The 17,078-nt window shown below is 39.3% G+C and overlaps 3 protein-coding genes across 3 annotated transcripts; all 3 read left to right on the top strand.

Moving 5' to 3' along the window:
• Nucleotides 1-322: 322 nt before the first annotated feature.
• Nucleotides 323-2,702, top strand: si:dkeyp-72g9.4. The gene is made up of 2 exons (XM_039812729.1): nt 323-553; nt 1,569-2,702. The coding sequence occupies exon 2, from the start codon at nt 1,571-1,573 to the stop codon at nt 2,342-2,344; it is 774 nt and encodes a 257-aa protein (XP_039668663.1). The 5' UTR covers nt 323-553; nt 1,569-1,570; the 3' UTR covers nt 2,345-2,702.
• An 8,035-nt stretch (nt 2,703-10,737) lies between these two features.
• Nucleotides 10,738-12,609, top strand: LOC120566257 (C-X-C motif chemokine 10-like). Its single transcript, XM_039812570.1, has 4 exons — nt 10,738-10,965; nt 11,093-11,225; nt 11,582-11,659; nt 12,497-12,609. Exons 1-4 carry the CDS (start codon nt 10,899-10,901, stop codon nt 12,552-12,554), a joined length of 336 nt encoding a protein of 111 aa, XP_039668504.1. The 5' UTR covers nt 10,738-10,898; the 3' UTR covers nt 12,555-12,609.
• A 3,084-nt stretch (nt 12,610-15,693) lies between these two features.
• On the top strand, nt 15,694-17,078 carry LOC120566255 (interleukin-8-like). Its single transcript, XM_039812568.1, has 4 exons — nt 15,694-15,893; nt 16,043-16,163; nt 16,470-16,547; nt 16,735-17,078. Exons 1-4 carry the CDS (start codon nt 15,827-15,829, stop codon nt 16,811-16,813), a joined length of 345 nt encoding a protein of 114 aa, XP_039668502.1. The 5' UTR covers nt 15,694-15,826; the 3' UTR covers nt 16,814-17,078.

The raw sequence follows: 17,078 nt of genomic DNA, 5'->3' as shown, positions 1-17,078 counted from the left end.
ATTGCATGTCTTGAAATAAATGAAGACAAAATAAATCTCCATCTCTTTTTCTCCCTCTGTTTTTCTGTTTTGTTTTCCCCTCCTCCTCTTATTCTCAATACTCTCTTGCTTTCTCTTCCCTTTTCTTAGTCCTCTCTCTTTCTCTCTCTTCTGTCTTTCTCTGCCCCTGTTTTTCTCCCTCCATCAATACAGTTGGCCGACAGTGCTTGGGCTGAGAAAATAGATGGTGTGTCTATTTTTAGAACCAGGGAAGGAGGGCAAACCAAAAGTAAGCTAGGGAGGGAGGGAGGGAGGGAGGGAGAGAGGGAGGGAGGAGGGATGTGAGGAGGGATGTGAGGAGAAGATAAATCTGCATTCTACCGCTGCCTCTCATCAGAGACAGTTGGAGCTACAGAGACGCGCTCAAGGAGAAGCAGCATCACTGGCTGGAGACTCAGCATCATAAATAAAATAAAAAGAATCAGATTCAGCTGAAAAAAAAGGCTCCAGACTGATATTTAAGATTGCAAGAACAGAGATAAGAAAAGATCAACTGGACTCGCCAAAGACAAAGGTGAGTGCAGAAAATCATTACTGAAAATGCATGAGGTGAAAATACACAGGGTGCCTATTCTGTACTTCAGCACAGAGCTGCTGCCGTGGAACCATTTTTAGCCGTTGTATACCGAAGGTGTGGTCTAAATTTAGCAATGGTTACACCTTGGAAGAAACTGGGAGAGGCTGGCATTTTGGTTTGGGCTGTACTATATTTGGCATGGAGGTTGAGCCGAAAATATATTGTGGGCTACCCTCTGGGTAGAAACAATGTGGGGTTACATAACAAAATATAAGCTGACACATTCTGTGGCTTTACATGACTGAAATGGCATTTAAATTAAAATAGTCATCTATTTATGTTGCCTCTTGCTGCTCCTTGCTGGGATTGTTTGTATTTTGGACTGTTTACACTGCAACTCCAAAGTCAGCAGGGGCTGGATTCTGAAATGGGAAAGAAGAGGAGAGCAAGGCTAATTACATTTGATTTGATACAGTCAGGGGCAAAAATGGATGGTTGTGTTTTGAAACGCTCCAGGCTCCTAACAGTTATTTGTCCAGCAGAAAAATGATGTCATTGGAAAAACACATTCATCTGATGAGATATAACAAAATAGACTCTTGAAAACAAACTGTACACTTAAAAGAAAATTGATTTTGTTTGTCTATTGGATATACAGTATGAATATGTTATTCTCAATAATAAGTCTCCGAAATGCTGTTGAATCAAAATAATGTTTTCTTGGATGGATAGCACATCGATGTGCTGTTTTCTAATAAAGCAGAACCTGGCAGCCACAGCCTTTTATTATACCTTGTTAAAATCATATCATAATTTCTAATTTAGCAGTAATGCTATCAGCCAATCATTGTCCACTGTTATTACCACATCCAGCAAATGTGTTTAAAAACCTCAAAACATTCAGTGAATTTACTGTAAAACTGCTTGTACATTACTCTGTATGTTCCCAAAAATTTGACAGATGTTGTTTTGGCTCAGAACTTGATGTCTTCCCTCCTTGTCTTTCCCTCAGCTATGCGACCGCGGTCCAGACTGCTGTCCAAGAGAAGACTCCTGCTGCCCACAATCAGAGAGGCCACCGAGGAGACGTTGAGGGATTTGAATGAGGCCAACACACTCCACATCGCTGGCCACGGCCAGGCTGTCTCCTCTGAAGACTACCTCCTCTCCATCTGCCACCTGGCCCACCCTACCTTCCCCAACAGGGGCGTTTCCCCGGACAACATCCACACACGACAGCTGGGCGCCGTGCACCAGAGGCTGCGGCTGTCACGGCTCAGTGGGACCACATCGACCACTTTTGAATTCAGCCTCACAGAGGAGGCCAATGCCATCGATGTGCAGCAGGGAAACGAGAAAGAACTGAATGGCGAGCTGATGTTTGGCAACTCTGACCCCCTGGAGTATCTTTATGGACACCAGAACAACCTCTCAGGAGGTGTGGGGAGAGCATTTGTTGAGGAAAGGTTTACAAGGCAACATGGGAGGGAGGGCCAGGCTTGCTCCAGAGCTTACAGCATCCCCTGTGCTTCAAGTCCAGACCTCCCACACCACTGCAAGAGTAGCTGCCCTGACTTACACAGCACTATTTCAAACATCTCCCCAAAGCACAACTTCTCTAGGTTGGAGGCCAGGAGAGGGATCCCAGCAGACAGAGGAGCAGAGGCAGAGAGACAGAATCCAACCATCAGACAATCCCTTATCTCCCAATGGATCTCCGACTGCAGGTCGGCGTGGAGGGAGGCGCGTGTGCGAGCCTGCATGCTGCCCGCCATCGCAGAGATATAGGGTACAAACATTGTGACAGTAAACATTCCTCAATAAAGTATCCTTGTCTTTTTTTGTCAGTGCATGAGACATTGACTGAAGGAGATATGTAGAGTACTGTATTATGCAGATATATTGGAAGGATACGATTAAATACACATTTCAAAACATACAGAGGCAAGTGAATAATGTCATCATTGTCCTTCTGTAAAGTTATATCAATGTTATTATATGCTGTTATGACCTACACTGGATGTATGCTGGTGGTCATACAAAATCATAAAAATGGACAAATCTGCAAAATGCTTTTTTTTTAAAAACCTAACAGTGTTTTTGTGACATAATCTGAATCAGTAAACAAATCTTTTGATACTCTCAACCAAACTGTGTGATGTGTTTTTTTCTGTTCTACGATCTGTTTTCTGCGTGAATCCTTCGAAAATGAACTCTCATCTCGGCTCTGCTGGTGCCAGGCGCTGGAGTTTCTATGGTAACTGTTGTGGGATCCTGTCTGGGGATCCTGCTCTGGTAAACACCAGCATGGAGAAACACAGGCTGAGCAAAGATGACACCGCTGAATGTAAACATGTTGCTATAGTGGTACCACTGCATGTCACAATCAAAAGCATAACATTACTGATTCACATGAATACATTTCAATATTGCAACAGAACAGGATATTCTGAATTTTGTTTGTAATTTAGTTTTAAAGAGAAGAAAAACATTGGCTAGGATTATTGAGAATTGTTTTCATCTGGGTTAGTTCAGCCAAAAACAACACAATGCAATCACTGGCTGTAGTTTTGAATCTGAAACGCTAGAGGGCAGGCTTAGAAAATACTTTACACACAGCCCATCACACATTTTATAATCTGAAATCTCCTATACATGGACGGCCATAAAATACACATTTTATTTAAAACTGGCACATCAGCGGTCATGGTAAAAGTCTCAATTCACCCAAAAAATATAAAACAAATTTATTTTTATTTCATTTGACCAGTTTTTGATTTATCTTCCTCTGAGATTTGTGCCTCCGCCCCAATATAATGAAGGGAAATCAAATTTAGTTTGTGCTGATTAAAGGATTTTACTTTTGAAAAAATATCAACAACAACCTGTCTTTCCAGAGAAAATGTCCCTGCTTCATACATTGTGAACTGTTTTGATCTGAGCTACTTTCTACAGTCCCTTTGACAAGCATGTTCTGAGGATTATCCAGAGCTCACTGTTTCTGGAAAGTGATGATGCTAGTGCTGTTGCTGTTTCAAATATACATTTTCAATTCTATGAGCAAACACATTTCGGTGAATTGGCCCTTTAAGATTGTACAAAAGTAAAAATCACCTTGCCGGTCATTAAAAGCTAAACATAAATAACACTGAGAACTGAGAACTGAACTCTCTGCTGTTGATCATTATGACTACATTGTGAGAAACAATTTTGAATCATTTGGTTTGCACTTTTGAAGCAAAAGTAGTTAAAGTTTAGAGAGGCCAAGCTGAGACTCTTCTTTACCAGAATTATTTATTTTAAAGCGCCCATATTATGCTCATTTTCAGGTTCATAACTGTATTTTAAGATTGTACCAGAATAGGTTTACATGGTTTAATTTTCAAAAAACACCATATTTTTGTTGTACTGCACAGCTCTCTCTCACTGCTGCAGATCCTCTTTTCACCTGGTTTCTGTTTTAGCTACAGAGTGAGACCTCTTTTCATCTTCTTCTTCTGTACTATCTTTGATTGCACTTGCACATGCTCAGTAGCTCAGATGTAGAGCATGTCAGCTAGCTAACTCTAGAGACAGTAAAAGAAAGCCTGTTTCTCCAACTTTGGTCAGTTACAAGGCAGGATTAGCTGGGAGACTTCTAAATGAGGGCGCACATGTAAGTAGTTCTTTTGTAGATTATGGTGAACTTGTGTGTGTTGTAGCAGCGCTTTGCTATTGAGAACGACGTAGCATGCTAGCGTTAGCATTAGCGTTAGCATGCTAATGCTAACGGTTAGCATGCTAACGAGCTAACGGTTGTGGTTAGCCAGCTCATTTCGGACTGTGACGTCACAGTCCGAGCCGATTTTGAACAGCTCACTAGGAGACTGAAGGCAGGACACATTCAGAAACCGTATCTCACTCAAAACAGCATGGATGGATTATTTTCAAATTTTGTATGTGTGTGGAAGCACCAGAGACACAAAAGAACACCCCAAATCCCAGAAAAAGTGATTTTTTCATAATATGGGCACTTTAAAGATTTAGCCAAGCTTTCTATCTGTAATGATTATGTTGTACTCAACTAATTAATTGCTAAGATTTGGGAATGCTGCAACGTCGCATGGGGCAAGAAACATGAGCATTCAGATAATCATGCAGGTTTAAACCCTGGGTTAGACTTTCTTCCTGTTTCAAATCTGGCCAACCTACTTGCCATAGTAGTTCCCAAACAAAGTTATCATGTGCAATGAGGGATTAATACCAACATTTTGGGAGCTCACTTTTGGTTTGACCATCAAATCAATCAGTCAATGTGGCTGAATTGTTGGCTTGCTCACAACCTGTCTGATTGTCTGAATATTTGTTGGGACGATGTCGCCATGTTCTCTATCATATCAAGACTATCTCTCCACGGAGTTACATATTCCATATGTACAGGGGGCAGACCCACTGGGGCAGTTGACGTGGATATCACTTTAAAGGGGAACTATGCAGTTTTTTTTTGCTTAATTTACCTTAACTGAACAGCTTCGGAGTCATTGGAATGTTTATATGACTTTTCGAGTTGAATGGTGGTCGTCTCGCTCCCCCCTAGCGCCTATGAGCGGAAAAACCACCCTTGCAAGTTTGCGTCAGGAAGTATCGTGTGATATCAGGTCTCGCGATGTAACGAATTGCTTTACAGCACTGCACACATACACCCATTCAGGAACCAGCTAACAAGGTATCAATGGAGTTTTTCACACTATCGTTATGGCTGAGCCGGCAAAAAAGAAACAGAAAGCTAGGAAAGCATTGTCGGAGGAATAGAGAAAGAGGGAACGGCAGACTGACCGAGCTGGGAGTCAGACACAAGTAAACACAGGAGCTGCCAAATATCTATTCTGAAGCTGTAGGGGGAGCGCTATATAAAGAAACCTGCAAGCAAAAAGCGAAAGAAATGGCCAAAACTGCATAGCGCCCCTTTAAGACACACCATGTGGCCCATGATTGGGCATAAAAGGCCCAGGTGGGCATGGGTTCGATGATTAACATTAATTGGAACGGTATCCGAGAGGCCTTGCCTTGGAGAGATAGTCTCTTCACTAAGAGAACCAAGGTTACCTTGTAACCGAACATTCACTGATTTCAGCATTGTTGTGGGTGAGTGCAACGTTTATGTTCATCATTACCAATTGCATTGATGGCCAAATCTAGCAAACAAAGTTTAGGATTGGTGAACATTGAAACTAGAAAAAACGTCGGAATGCAAGGGGGTAAACATACACGCTGATGGTTCCATTCAAAGAAAACCACCTTCACGGTCGGAATGCAAGGGGGGAAACATACATGCTGATGGTTCCATTCAAAGAAAACCACCTTCACGGTCACAGGAAAACAGTTTCTTACAGAGGCTGGAAGCTCTCGAGGAGTCTCATGCGGTCATATCGACATGCAAGTCTAACCAACGTGATAGTTAGTAAAGACAGATGGTGCCATGACAGTATGTAATCTGCATGAAAAAAAAAAAAACATTTATTACACATTTATTTTAATGAGTTGAACGTAATATTATAAATCTGTCTTTCTGTAGGCTGTATGAGACAAACTAAAGCAACTGTCTTCGTCGTGGATGACTCCCCCATGGCAGTCATCATTATTGTTATTGCTTGGCCTGTGAGGCTAAAAAAACACCCACTTTACATGTATTTGTAAAACATCATTCTTATCTTTCTCTTATCTTTATGTATTTGAACACAATTTGAAATGAATAATATAGGACCTTTAACAAATAGGCAATGGCCTCGACCATGCTGTGGAGGAAATCAACCACAGTTAGGAATCACACAAAGGAACAATCCTCAAAATATCATATTAAAACTAATGTTGTGTTTGACCTGCACCATCAAATCAACATAAAAAACTCTTTGTACAACAGCCTGAGGCAATGGGTCAGTTAAAATGCAGAGTTTTTTATGTATGATGAAACTCCATGAGTCTAGAAAAGAGTCTAATTGATCTCTATGCATAAAATTTAGGAACTGAGTACTTCTTCTACCACTGATTGTTTTCATCCAGCATAACAAATTTTCACAATTCACTTTGTATTTCATCACAGCTTTTCTGCTGATCATAGAATTTACTTTTCAAATAAAATGAGAAGTGCAACCAAACCAGGCTGTATATCCAAAGTTTGCAGAGGAAGAGACTCTGCTGATGTTACTAGTTCCTGTCGGTTCATTCCTACACAGGGTCACACTGTGGTATTGGCTTTTGGTGAAGAGCTGCACTGCTTCACAAAAAGGAAACATTAATTATTTAAGTGTTTATGGTTGGTAATCCCCTTGCATACCCAAACCCACATTCACCCTCTAAACAACCAATAGGAACAATTACAAAAAAACATCTCTTACTAAAAGCTGGACCGCAGAGTCACACCTTTGTGTGCCTGTGCCAGTCAGAGAAAAGCTACTGATTTAAGCTGGTGCACTCTCCAGTCCCCAATAAGTAAAACCCATGAAATATTAACTGAAGGGAAGTATGAAATATTCAAGCTTGCTAAGTGCAGTCTGTCTGTTGGAATGAAACCTTCAGAGTTCATCAGAGGTAGCAGCAGTATACTGTACCACTGCAAAGCACCACGTGATAAATAAATGCCCCAATAAATCAACCAGAGAAGGTCCTGATATGACTTACAATTTCTTATACGCTTACATTTATTGTTTTGGGAAAAGATTTCTTTTGCATCAAAAGCTCTCTTCTGTGACATTGGTTTTAAAGAAGTGACACTTGCTGACCACCTGACCACTGTTGTTTAGTCTGTGCCATATGTAGAAACAGATGAAAGTCCCTTTCACTGCTCTTTTACGTCAGGGGCGACCCCTGTGTCTTAAATTAGCACAGCTTGGCATTGAGGCGACTTCAACAAACTCAGTCTCTATTTCCAGGGTTAAGAAATAGCTTGGTGGAACATTAAGCAAAAATACATATTACAATGAACCAATTTTCAAGTCCATATTTGAAGAAAGTAAAAAGTACATCAGTTAACACTTGAGAACTAATGTATCTCCTTATGTGATGATTTCTAAGATCCAGCACTTGCTCACAGCACCCACTAAAACTTAATAGTTGGTTCTACCAGATTCAAAAATAACATATTTTCACACTTACCTCAACAGGTTTTCAGTATTGCAGATAGTTTCGGTTTTACTTGACCAGGTTTTGAGATATCAATCTCTAAGACTTCATGGTTTATCATAATATAGTCACCTTCCGTTGTCTTCGTGGTCCTTTATCTTTCTCTAAATTATGTCATTATAAACGATATAGTACATTACAGGAAAGCAAGATTTTCAGTATAAATTGAGTTCTTCTCTTTGTGGTTGAAATATAGAAGAAAGGAGAAGGATATAAAAACTAGAGAAGGAACAAATTGTTTTGATGCGATGTCACTTTGTAGAAAAAATGAAAGAGGATAAAACTGAAAGTAGACCATGAATTCTGCTGAAACCAAGCATTTCCTTTAAACTGCATGCCTTTAGGAGGGCATAGCATACTAGACCTATCTGACAGTGGAGTTGAAGCTATGTAGCATTTCAGAATTAAATTGTTGTTGAGTACACTACATTATTCCAAATGTTTCCAACAAAGTTCAAACCCAGAGAAATCTGATTTTATTCTCAGACATGGTGCGTTTCACCTGATCACCTGTCAATGGCATCATATAAACTGGTTGCTTCTGGCGAAATACGGTAAACACCTGATAATAAGTCAAAGTAATTGTATATGACAATCTCACAGATTTGTACTAAGTAACAGTAATACAGCGTTTTAACACTAATTACATGCAATTTTGCAATACAGTAATCGAGTAGAGATAGGCTTAATGCTAAGACAAGTCAAGTGTGTAGTTTGTTTCCCCCCTTAGAAATTCCATGTAATGACAACAACACTGTCGGTGCATCCACATGACCCACTTACGAATACAGAGAGTTTTGTGGAGCTGACAGGCTTAATTAGCTTTTATCAACTCATTTAGCAAAGGATTGAATGCAACGGACATTCCTTCATATAAAATACTCACGGACTATAGCTTTAATGCTTGGTGATAACGTAATAGCGTTACAACAACGTTTCAGATGCTCATAAAGTTATTCACGACTGTTTTGACCACCGATAACAGCGTTAGGCCACCCCTCCATTGATATGGTTAGCTTCCTTATGGTCTGTTTTGAAATCCTGGAGCAGACAGCCAATCAGTTGCAGCTATCGTGATTGTAGGAGGTCGTAGCCTGTTTTCTTTGCTTGTCAGTGAAGAGAAACTGAAGAGAAAAAGATAGTGTACATGTGTGTACATGACCCATAATAGTAACCTCCATTTCCCGCCGCCGGTAGACCTCTTTGCTTGGGAGGAAAGGCGCTCCAGAGACATCTCCTTAAAGTCAGTCCACCATGGCGGGAAGTGAAAGGAAGGATTACGATCTTTACTCACTAGTCTATATCCCCGACGTTCGACAAGTTTTGGTTTTACTTGTCCACGTTTTGAGATATCAATCTCTGACTTCTGCCTTCACCTCCAAAGGAGATAGAAATCTCAAAATGATTTTTGATATAAATTGTAGGATTGTATGCTCCACTTGGCCACACAACTGGATTGTCTTAAAAATGTGCTGTCACCACGCTTAAACGGATGGTTCACCCAGATTAGAAAATAACATATTTTCATACTTAGGCCTACCTCAAGGGGTTTCCAGCCCTTCAGATAGTTTGGGTTTTACTTTACTCCACGTTTTGAGATATCAATCTCTGACTTCTGCCTTCACCTCCAAAGGAGATAGAAATCTCAAAACATGGACAAGTAAGACCAAAACCTTCTACATAACTAGAAGCCTTTTGGACAGTGACATTTTGGAGATATATGTCTTCCCCAGGGCCCTGCTTTTATAAGTAATACAGCACTATAGCATATAGTCACCTTCTGTTGCCTTTATAGTCCTTTATCATGTTCTAATTCTTATCATTACAAATAGTACATTACAAGAAAGCAGGTTTTTCAGTATAATTTAATAAGTGTTATTCATTATTCCATCTTTTTGTTCAAAATACAGAAGAAAAGAGAAGGATATCAAAAATAGAGAAGGAAAAATAAGTTGTGATTGGACGTCACTTTGGAAATAAAGTGAAAGAGGACATAAAACTGAAACTTACATTTAGACCATGCTTTCTGCTGAAACCAAGCATTTCCTTTCAAACTGCATGCCCTGTGAAGGGCATATTAGATCTCTCTGACAGTGGAGTTATTATCTAACAACTAGAGAATATAACAAGGATATGAGCATCAGAATCCATCATTACTGTATTACATATGTGTATTATTACTTATAATACTGACTTATTCAAACCACAAATGTCAGGACAGTGTAACTACCACGCAGCTACAGTGGAAAGAATGAAATCATACTTGCCATAATTTTCTTCTGAGCACTCACACATTTGTACGCTCGGGAGTAAAGGCACTCCAGAGACCTCTCCTTAAAGTTCAGGAAGGACGGTTAACCGCGGGGTGCGCTAGGAAGGATTACGATCTATACTCGCTAGTCTATATCCCCGACGTTCGACTTCCAGGATTGCTCCGGTGCCGCCGGAAATTCGGCTGAATGTCCCTCTTTTCGGCCAGATGTTCGTTACCTTCCGCTTTCTTTGTGTTGGAATTTTAAACTCAGGTGGATTTATGAGGACTATGGTTAACTGCTCCTCAGATCTATGCAGGGTAAATCCAGACAGCTAACCAGACTATCTAATCTGAGTTTTCTGTTGCTGTTTTTTTTTTACAACTTGCCCGATCGAACAAGGGAGTGAGATTTATTTGTTTGACGTGGCATTTTATTTGCCCCGGGCAATCGGGCAACCCTTATTGTTGAGCCCTGTAGTAGCCTATATGTGTCAGTTGACAAATCCTGAAGGTCCCTGACCTTAGAGGACGCCTATGGTCCTCTAAGATCCCTTTTCGAGGGAGTTATCCTCGCCTTAGAGGAGTTATCCTAGAGCGTCTTCTAGACATAATTAATTACTATTACTATTACTATTACTTAGATGTATCAGATTGAGGTCACCAAAGCTGCCGGCAGACTTTGAGAATGCAGGTTCAATAACCCACCAACACCATGTGTCCCTCAACTTTGACGGGGCGGCTGTTAGCAGTCTCATAGGCTGCAATGCTCTACACCCACTCTCTCACACACACACACACAAACTTTGCCCTCTTTGACTCTAGCTAATCTCTCTAGCTGCATTTATTACAGCTTCTTTCGATCAGCTTCTCCACAAGAAACAAGATTTTTTGCGAGCACCGGTGTCATCTCGACCAAAGAGGAAACCAACAATGTCCAGCTTCATGAAAGTCTTTCTGCTCCTGGCTGTCATGGTCTGCATGTCTAAAGCCCAACAAGGTTGGTTTGTTGACAGACACTGAGAGTAGAAGAAAAATATTTTATTTTTGATACATTTCAATATGTTTTGGTAGCTTTTAGAAGAAATTAAATTAAATTACTTTATTCCTTCCTTTTTACGTACAAGAAAAAAGCCAGGGTCCTGGTCAATCAGACCAGTGTCTGTGTCAACGTGTCAGGAATAGAATTGGCTCAAAGACTGACATAAAGGACATCCAGATCTACCCAGCAACCATCTTCTGTAGCAAAGTGGAGATTGTGTAAGATACACTAACATCTTTAATAAAGATTGTTGGAATTGGAACACATTGGAATGTGTGATGTTAGTGCAATAGAAAATAATGATTTGCTATTTGCATTTTTTGTGCTAATAGGAGGCTTGTACAGTATCTTCCTCAGCAAACCTAGAACCATAAAACCTAGAATGGCATTTTTACTGTCCTCAGTTGTAGTGAAAATTATAATGAACTCCTGCTAAAACAAAAATAACCTCAACCTTTAAGGCATTTCTAGTCATCAGTCGACCTGCCAGAATCATTTATGTATCTGTTTATCTTCTATATTTGGTGAAGAGAATCCTTTCACCTGAGCTCACCTCAACTGTTTATTTCAACAGTGTCACCGTCAACAGCGGCCTTCGCTACTGCCTGAACCCCAAACTGAGGGCAGTGCAAAAACTCATGGCATCCATCATGTGAGTATATTTATAATAATAATGATGATAATAATAATAATAATAATACCTTTATTAATAAAGTGTTTTTCAAAACAAGTTACAATGTGTTTTACATTAATTTACAAAGTTACAACAACAACAATAACAACAGAAATGACAGATAAACAAACAAAAATAAAATCAATAAAAGCTAGTATAAAGTAGTGAGTTTTCCCTGATCTCCTCCTGTTGGTCGTTCCATAGTCTCTCATTGCCAGACCTTCCTCCACAGTGGTGCGGAGGAGGGTCTGGCTAGTCCACACAGCATTCCGGGATGGGAGAAAAAACGTGCTCTGGTTTCTTGGCATTTCTTTAAACCAATCACAATTGTCTTGGGCTAAGCGCTGGACGGAGTAACAGTGCCTCTGCAAAATAGCCTCGGGAAGGAACTTGTTTTGGTGGATCATGTGTACGTTCAAAAGTTGTTTAAGTCGTGCAACAGAAAACTCAGTTTGGGCAGATAGTCTAGCTAGCTGTCTGGATTTACCCCGCAAAATTCCAACACAAAGAAAGAGGAAGGTGACGAATATCCGGCCGAAATGAGGGACATCCGGAACTGTCCCGGAAACGAAACGTCGTCAATATACTGTAGACCCGAGGGCCCGAGCAGAAAAGGCCCGATCAACAGATTTTTCTATTTATAGATATGAATCCAAACCTCATCTTCAGAATACACTGACCACCCAACTATTGGTTTAAATATTTCAGTAAATCTCCATATTTCATAGAAATAACAGTAATGAGTGACATGATGCCTTCTCCACCCGGTTGTAATTTTTCTAATGTGTGTTCTTCTTGTTTTATGGTCATTTCTAGGAAACGAAAAACCTCCACTACAGCCAGACCAACTGAGACCACTTCCACCCCATATTGAAACAAAAATCTGTTGGATCAACATGCAAATAAATAAACATCAGTTGCACATATTATAAGCATGTTTACTGAAAATGATTTATGCAGGTTTACTATACTGACTTTTTATTACACAAATGCAACGTTTTCTTGTTCAGTCAACATAATCTGCTCAAGTAGGTCTGATGCCAGAGTTATAAAGCTTTGAAACGTTTTATTCAAGTATTTTGTATATCATTATACCTGGGGCAGGATGATATAAACGATGTGTGCACACAAAAAAAGTGTACGTCTTTTCCCATACATAAACCAGTAAAGGAATGATAAAGGAAGAATGTGCACCTCACACATACTTCCGACCAGGCGTACACACACTTATAACTAACTGTAGGTGTGGACATGAGGCTCATGCATGTATCAATTTCTAAAGAAATAAACAAACAAGCTGACAGGCTTAATTAGCTTTGTACCAACTCATTTAGCAAAGGATTGAATGTAACGGACATTCCTTCATATAAAATACTCATGCGCTATAGCTTTAATGCTTGGTGATAACATAATAATGTTACAACAACGTTTCAGATGCTCAAAGTTATTCATTGTTTTGATCACCGATAACAGCGTTAGATGGTTGATATGGTTAGCTTCCTTATGGTCTGTTTTGAAATCCTGGAGCAGACAGCCCCACATTGCAGCTGTTGTGATTGTAGGAGGGTGTAGCCGGTTTTAATTGTCAGTGAAGAGAAACTGAAGAGAAAAAGATAGTGTACATGAACCATAATAGTAACCTCCGCCCCATTTCCCACCGCCCACCGGTAGACCTCTTTGCTTGGGAGGAGAAGCGCTCCAGAGACATCTCCTTAAAGTCAGTCCACCGGGGCGGGAAGTGAAAGGAAGGACGGTTAACCGCGGGGTGTGCTAGGAAGGATTACGATCTTTACTCGCTAGTCTATATCCCCGACGTTCGACTTCCGGGATTGCTCCGGTGCCGCTGGAGGCTCATATAAACATGAGGGTCATGCATGTACCAATTTCTAAAGAAATAAACAAACTTAAGACATGTAGCTTGGTGGAACATCGAGCAAAAATAAATGTTTCCTATCAAACAAATTTCAAGTCTAGATTTCATGAAAGTAAAAAGTAGTAAACTATGTATCTTTGTCTATGATTTTTGAGATAAATTGTAGGATTGTATGCTCCCCTTACCCACAAAACTGGATTGTCTTAAAAATGTGCTCTCACCACGCTTAAACGGATGGTTCACCCAGATTAGAAAATAACATCTTTTCATACTTAGGCCTACCTCAAGGGGTTTCCAGCTGTAATGAAGGTCATCTTCATCACTAATATTTTGCAGCATTAGTACATTGTAGCTCATTATGTTACGGGTAAATAAAATGAGGAACAACAGTTTTGAATGTTTATTTGAAAATATTAACAATCTGTTTTGTGAAGGTTGCAGCTGGTGTTGATTGGAGGCCAGCCCTGTCAAGAGAAACACATGTACTCAGTTTGCTAGTTTGGTTACCTACACATGTGCAGTTACTATAGTCTTTGGCTGATTAAGTGAATGCAGGTTAACAGTTGCTGTTTGTACAATAGTAAACTTTGTGTTCAAGTAACTCACCTCTGTTGTGTCTCCTCTCCAGATTGTTCAGGCTAAAAGAGTTTTTATTCTCAGTAATACAGCACTATAGCATATAGTCACCTGCTGTTGCCTTTACAGTCCTTTATCATGTTCTAATTCTTATCATTACAAATAGTACATTACAAGAAATCAGGGTTTTCAGTATAATTTAATAAGTGTTATTCATGAGTCCATCTTTGTGGTCAAAATACAGAAGAAAAGAGAAGGATATCAAAAATAGAGAAGGAAAAATAAGTTGTGATGGGACGTCACTTTGGAAAAAAAAGTGAAAGAGGACATAAAACTGAAACTTACATTTAGACCATGCTTTCTGCTGAAACCAAGCATTTCCTTTCAAACTGCATGACCTGTGGAGGGCATATTAGATCTCTCTGACAGTGGAGTTATTATCTAACAACTAGAGAATATAACAAGGATATGAGGATCAGAATCCATCATTACTGTATTACATATGTGTATTATTACTTATAATACTGACTTATTCAAACCACAAATGTCAGGACAGTGTAACTACCACGCAGCTACAGTGGAAAGAATGAACTCATACTTGCCATAATTTTCTTCTGAGCACTCACACATTTGTACGCTCCAAAGGTGTTAACCACTGATACATACAGAACCAGACGTTGTTAAGATCACCAGCCCACACTTTGTGTTGTCAAATCAAAATTGTCCACGCAAATCTGAACTAACTTGATTGAAATTTCATCCAAAAGCATTTTTTATCTATTAGAACTGGAGGATTAGCACGCTTGTGTACTGACATGTCAAATGATTCAGCATTTTTTATATTTTGCTTTTTTTCCTGACTGTGACAGAAGGGACATAACAACATGATACAATGAAAACGATTTAATGTCTTTTTTTTTACATTATGGTATTTTAAGACACATTCAGTTTTTGCTTGATTGCTTTGTTTGTTTTAAATGGGATTTTTGTATGAACACCATCTACTTACATGCACTCTACAGGGAGACACAAATGTAACTTACCAGCATTGTACTTATTAGACAGAAGCTTTGTGTTAACTTTATATTGCAAATACGTAAAAAGCGGAAATAACAACAGAGGTGACCACAATGCAATCATTACCCTAGATATTTTTTTAGAAATGATTTCTACATGACCCATTTTTTTTGGATCTTTGTTCTTCATATTATCAAAAATGAATAAAGTGTGCAAATGTCCAAAAGCATTTGTTCATAGGTCACGTGGCAATTTACACAAATAGTGTGTATAAGTTTGATGTCAATTTTTTGTTGCAGGTTTACAGTTCCAACAAGTTACTTGTCTTTATATTCTTATTCTCATACATGATATTAAAATGTACTTTTAAAAATCTTAAATCTGGTTAAATTATTTGTAGCCACAGGAAAAGATGAGTGGAATGAGTGAGTAGGGTTTTTTTGTGGTTTTTGAAGTTTCACTTTCCAGTCTCAAAGAAATTCCCTTAATCACAGGAAGTATGATGAGGTAGGTGTCTGAGAAGAGTATTTAAGACCACCCTCAGCCTCTATCCCTCACAGTTCTCCTGTCAACAAACTTCACTCTCTTTAATTCTAGCTAATCTCTCCAGTTGCACTTGTTACAGCTCCTTTCTACTACCTTCTCCACAAGTAACAAGATTTTTTCGACCTAAGACAACAATGTCCAGCTTCATGAAGGTCTTTCTGCTCCTGGCTGTCATGCTCTGCATGTCTAAAGCCCAACAGGGTAAGTTTTCACACTTTTTCAACATTTACAATTAACATAGACAATGTAAAGTTCGTTTTCTACATTTGTATGCATCTTGGTAGCTAAAAGAAGAAATCTGTACAGTGGAATTCTAATTACATAAAAAAAATACTTGTCTTTCTTCGTAGGCCATCAATCAGGAAAGCAGTGTCTGTGTCAACGTGTCAATAATAGAATTGGCTCAAAGACTGACATAAAGGACATCCAGATCTACCCAGCAACCGTCTTCTGTAACAATGTGGAGATTGTGTAAGATACACTAACATCTTTAATAAAGATTGTGGGAATGTGTGATGTTATATGATGAAAATAATGATTTGCTATTTGCATTTTTTGTGCTAATAGGAGGCTTGTAACTTCCTCAGCAAACCTAGAACCATAAAACCTAGAATGGCATTTTTACTGGCCTCAGTTGTAGTGAAAATTATAATGAACCTTTAAGGCATTTCTAGTCATCAGTCTACCTGCCAGAATCATTTATGTATCTGTTTATCTGCTATATTTGGTGAAGAGAATCCTTTCACCTGAGCTTACCTCTACTGTTTATTTCAACAGTGTCACCAACAACAGCGGCCTTCGCTACTGCCTGGACCCCAAGCTGAGGGCAGTGCAAAAAGTCATGGCATCCATCATGTGAGTATTTTTACAGACATGAATCTAAGCCTCGTCTTCACATTACACTGACCACCGAACTATTAATATCAAACTTTCAGTAAATCTCCATATTTGATAGAAATAACAGTAATGAGTGACATATTACCTTCTCCACGCTGTTGTAATGGGTCTAATGCTGTTCTTCTGGTTTTATGGTCATTTCTAGGAAACCAAAAACCTCCACTACAGCCAGACCAACTGAGACCACTTCCACCTCAGGCACCACCAACACAGCTCGCATCTGACTCTTTAGCTGCTTGGATCAATAAGAAGCTGATGATGACCTCCGACCCCAAACAAAGGCACCTTCAATTAATGTAGATGTGAAATGAATGAAACGTTTTGTCTATTTATCTTCTATTTATGCTGATGTGCACTTACAGCATATTTCCGTTCTATTTTATTTCTTCTAATCTGTTTTTGTAAATATGTATATATTATAGACCAAGTTTTCTGCATGTTGGTCATTTCTTTGTTTTTAATAATAAAAAGAAATCAAGGAAGCATTGA

Source organism: Perca fluviatilis, chromosome 10 (assembly GCF_010015445.1).
Source record: "Perca fluviatilis chromosome 10, GENO_Pfluv_1.0, whole genome shotgun sequence".
Taxonomy (NCBI): Eukaryota; Metazoa; Chordata; class Actinopteri; order Perciformes; family Percidae; genus Perca; species Perca fluviatilis.
This window is presented reverse-complemented; position numbering and strand designations above follow the sequence as displayed.

What these genes read in the sequence shown, in the direction of transcription:
- si:dkeyp-72g9.4 (XM_039812729.1), top strand. Translation starts at nt 1,571, where the DNA reads ATGCGACCGCGGTCCAGACTGCTGTCCAAGAGAAGACTCCTGCTGCCC.
- LOC120566257 (XM_039812570.1), top strand. Translation starts at nt 10,899, where the DNA reads ATGTCCAGCTTCATGAAAGTCTTTCTGCTCCTGGCTGTCATGGTCTGC. An exon ending in CATGTCTAAAGCCCAACAAG is followed by an intron (nt 10,966 to 11,092) that starts GTTGGTTTGTTG and finishes TTTACGTACAAG; the next exon opens with AAAAAAGCCAGGGTCCTGGT. An exon ending in AAACTCATGGCATCCATCAT is followed by an intron (nt 11,660 to 12,496) that starts GTGAGTATATTT and finishes GGTCATTTCTAG; the next exon opens with GAAACGAAAAACCTCCACTA.
- LOC120566255 (XM_039812568.1), top strand. Translation starts at nt 15,827, where the DNA reads ATGTCCAGCTTCATGAAGGTCTTTCTGCTCCTGGCTGTCATGCTCTGC. An exon ending in CATGTCTAAAGCCCAACAGG is followed by an intron (nt 15,894 to 16,042) that starts GTAAGTTTTCAC and finishes CTTTCTTCGTAG; the next exon opens with GCCATCAATCAGGAAAGCAG. An exon ending in TGTAACAATGTGGAGATTGT is followed by an intron (nt 16,164 to 16,469) that starts GTAAGATACACT and finishes TTATTTCAACAG; the next exon opens with TGTCACCAACAACAGCGGCC.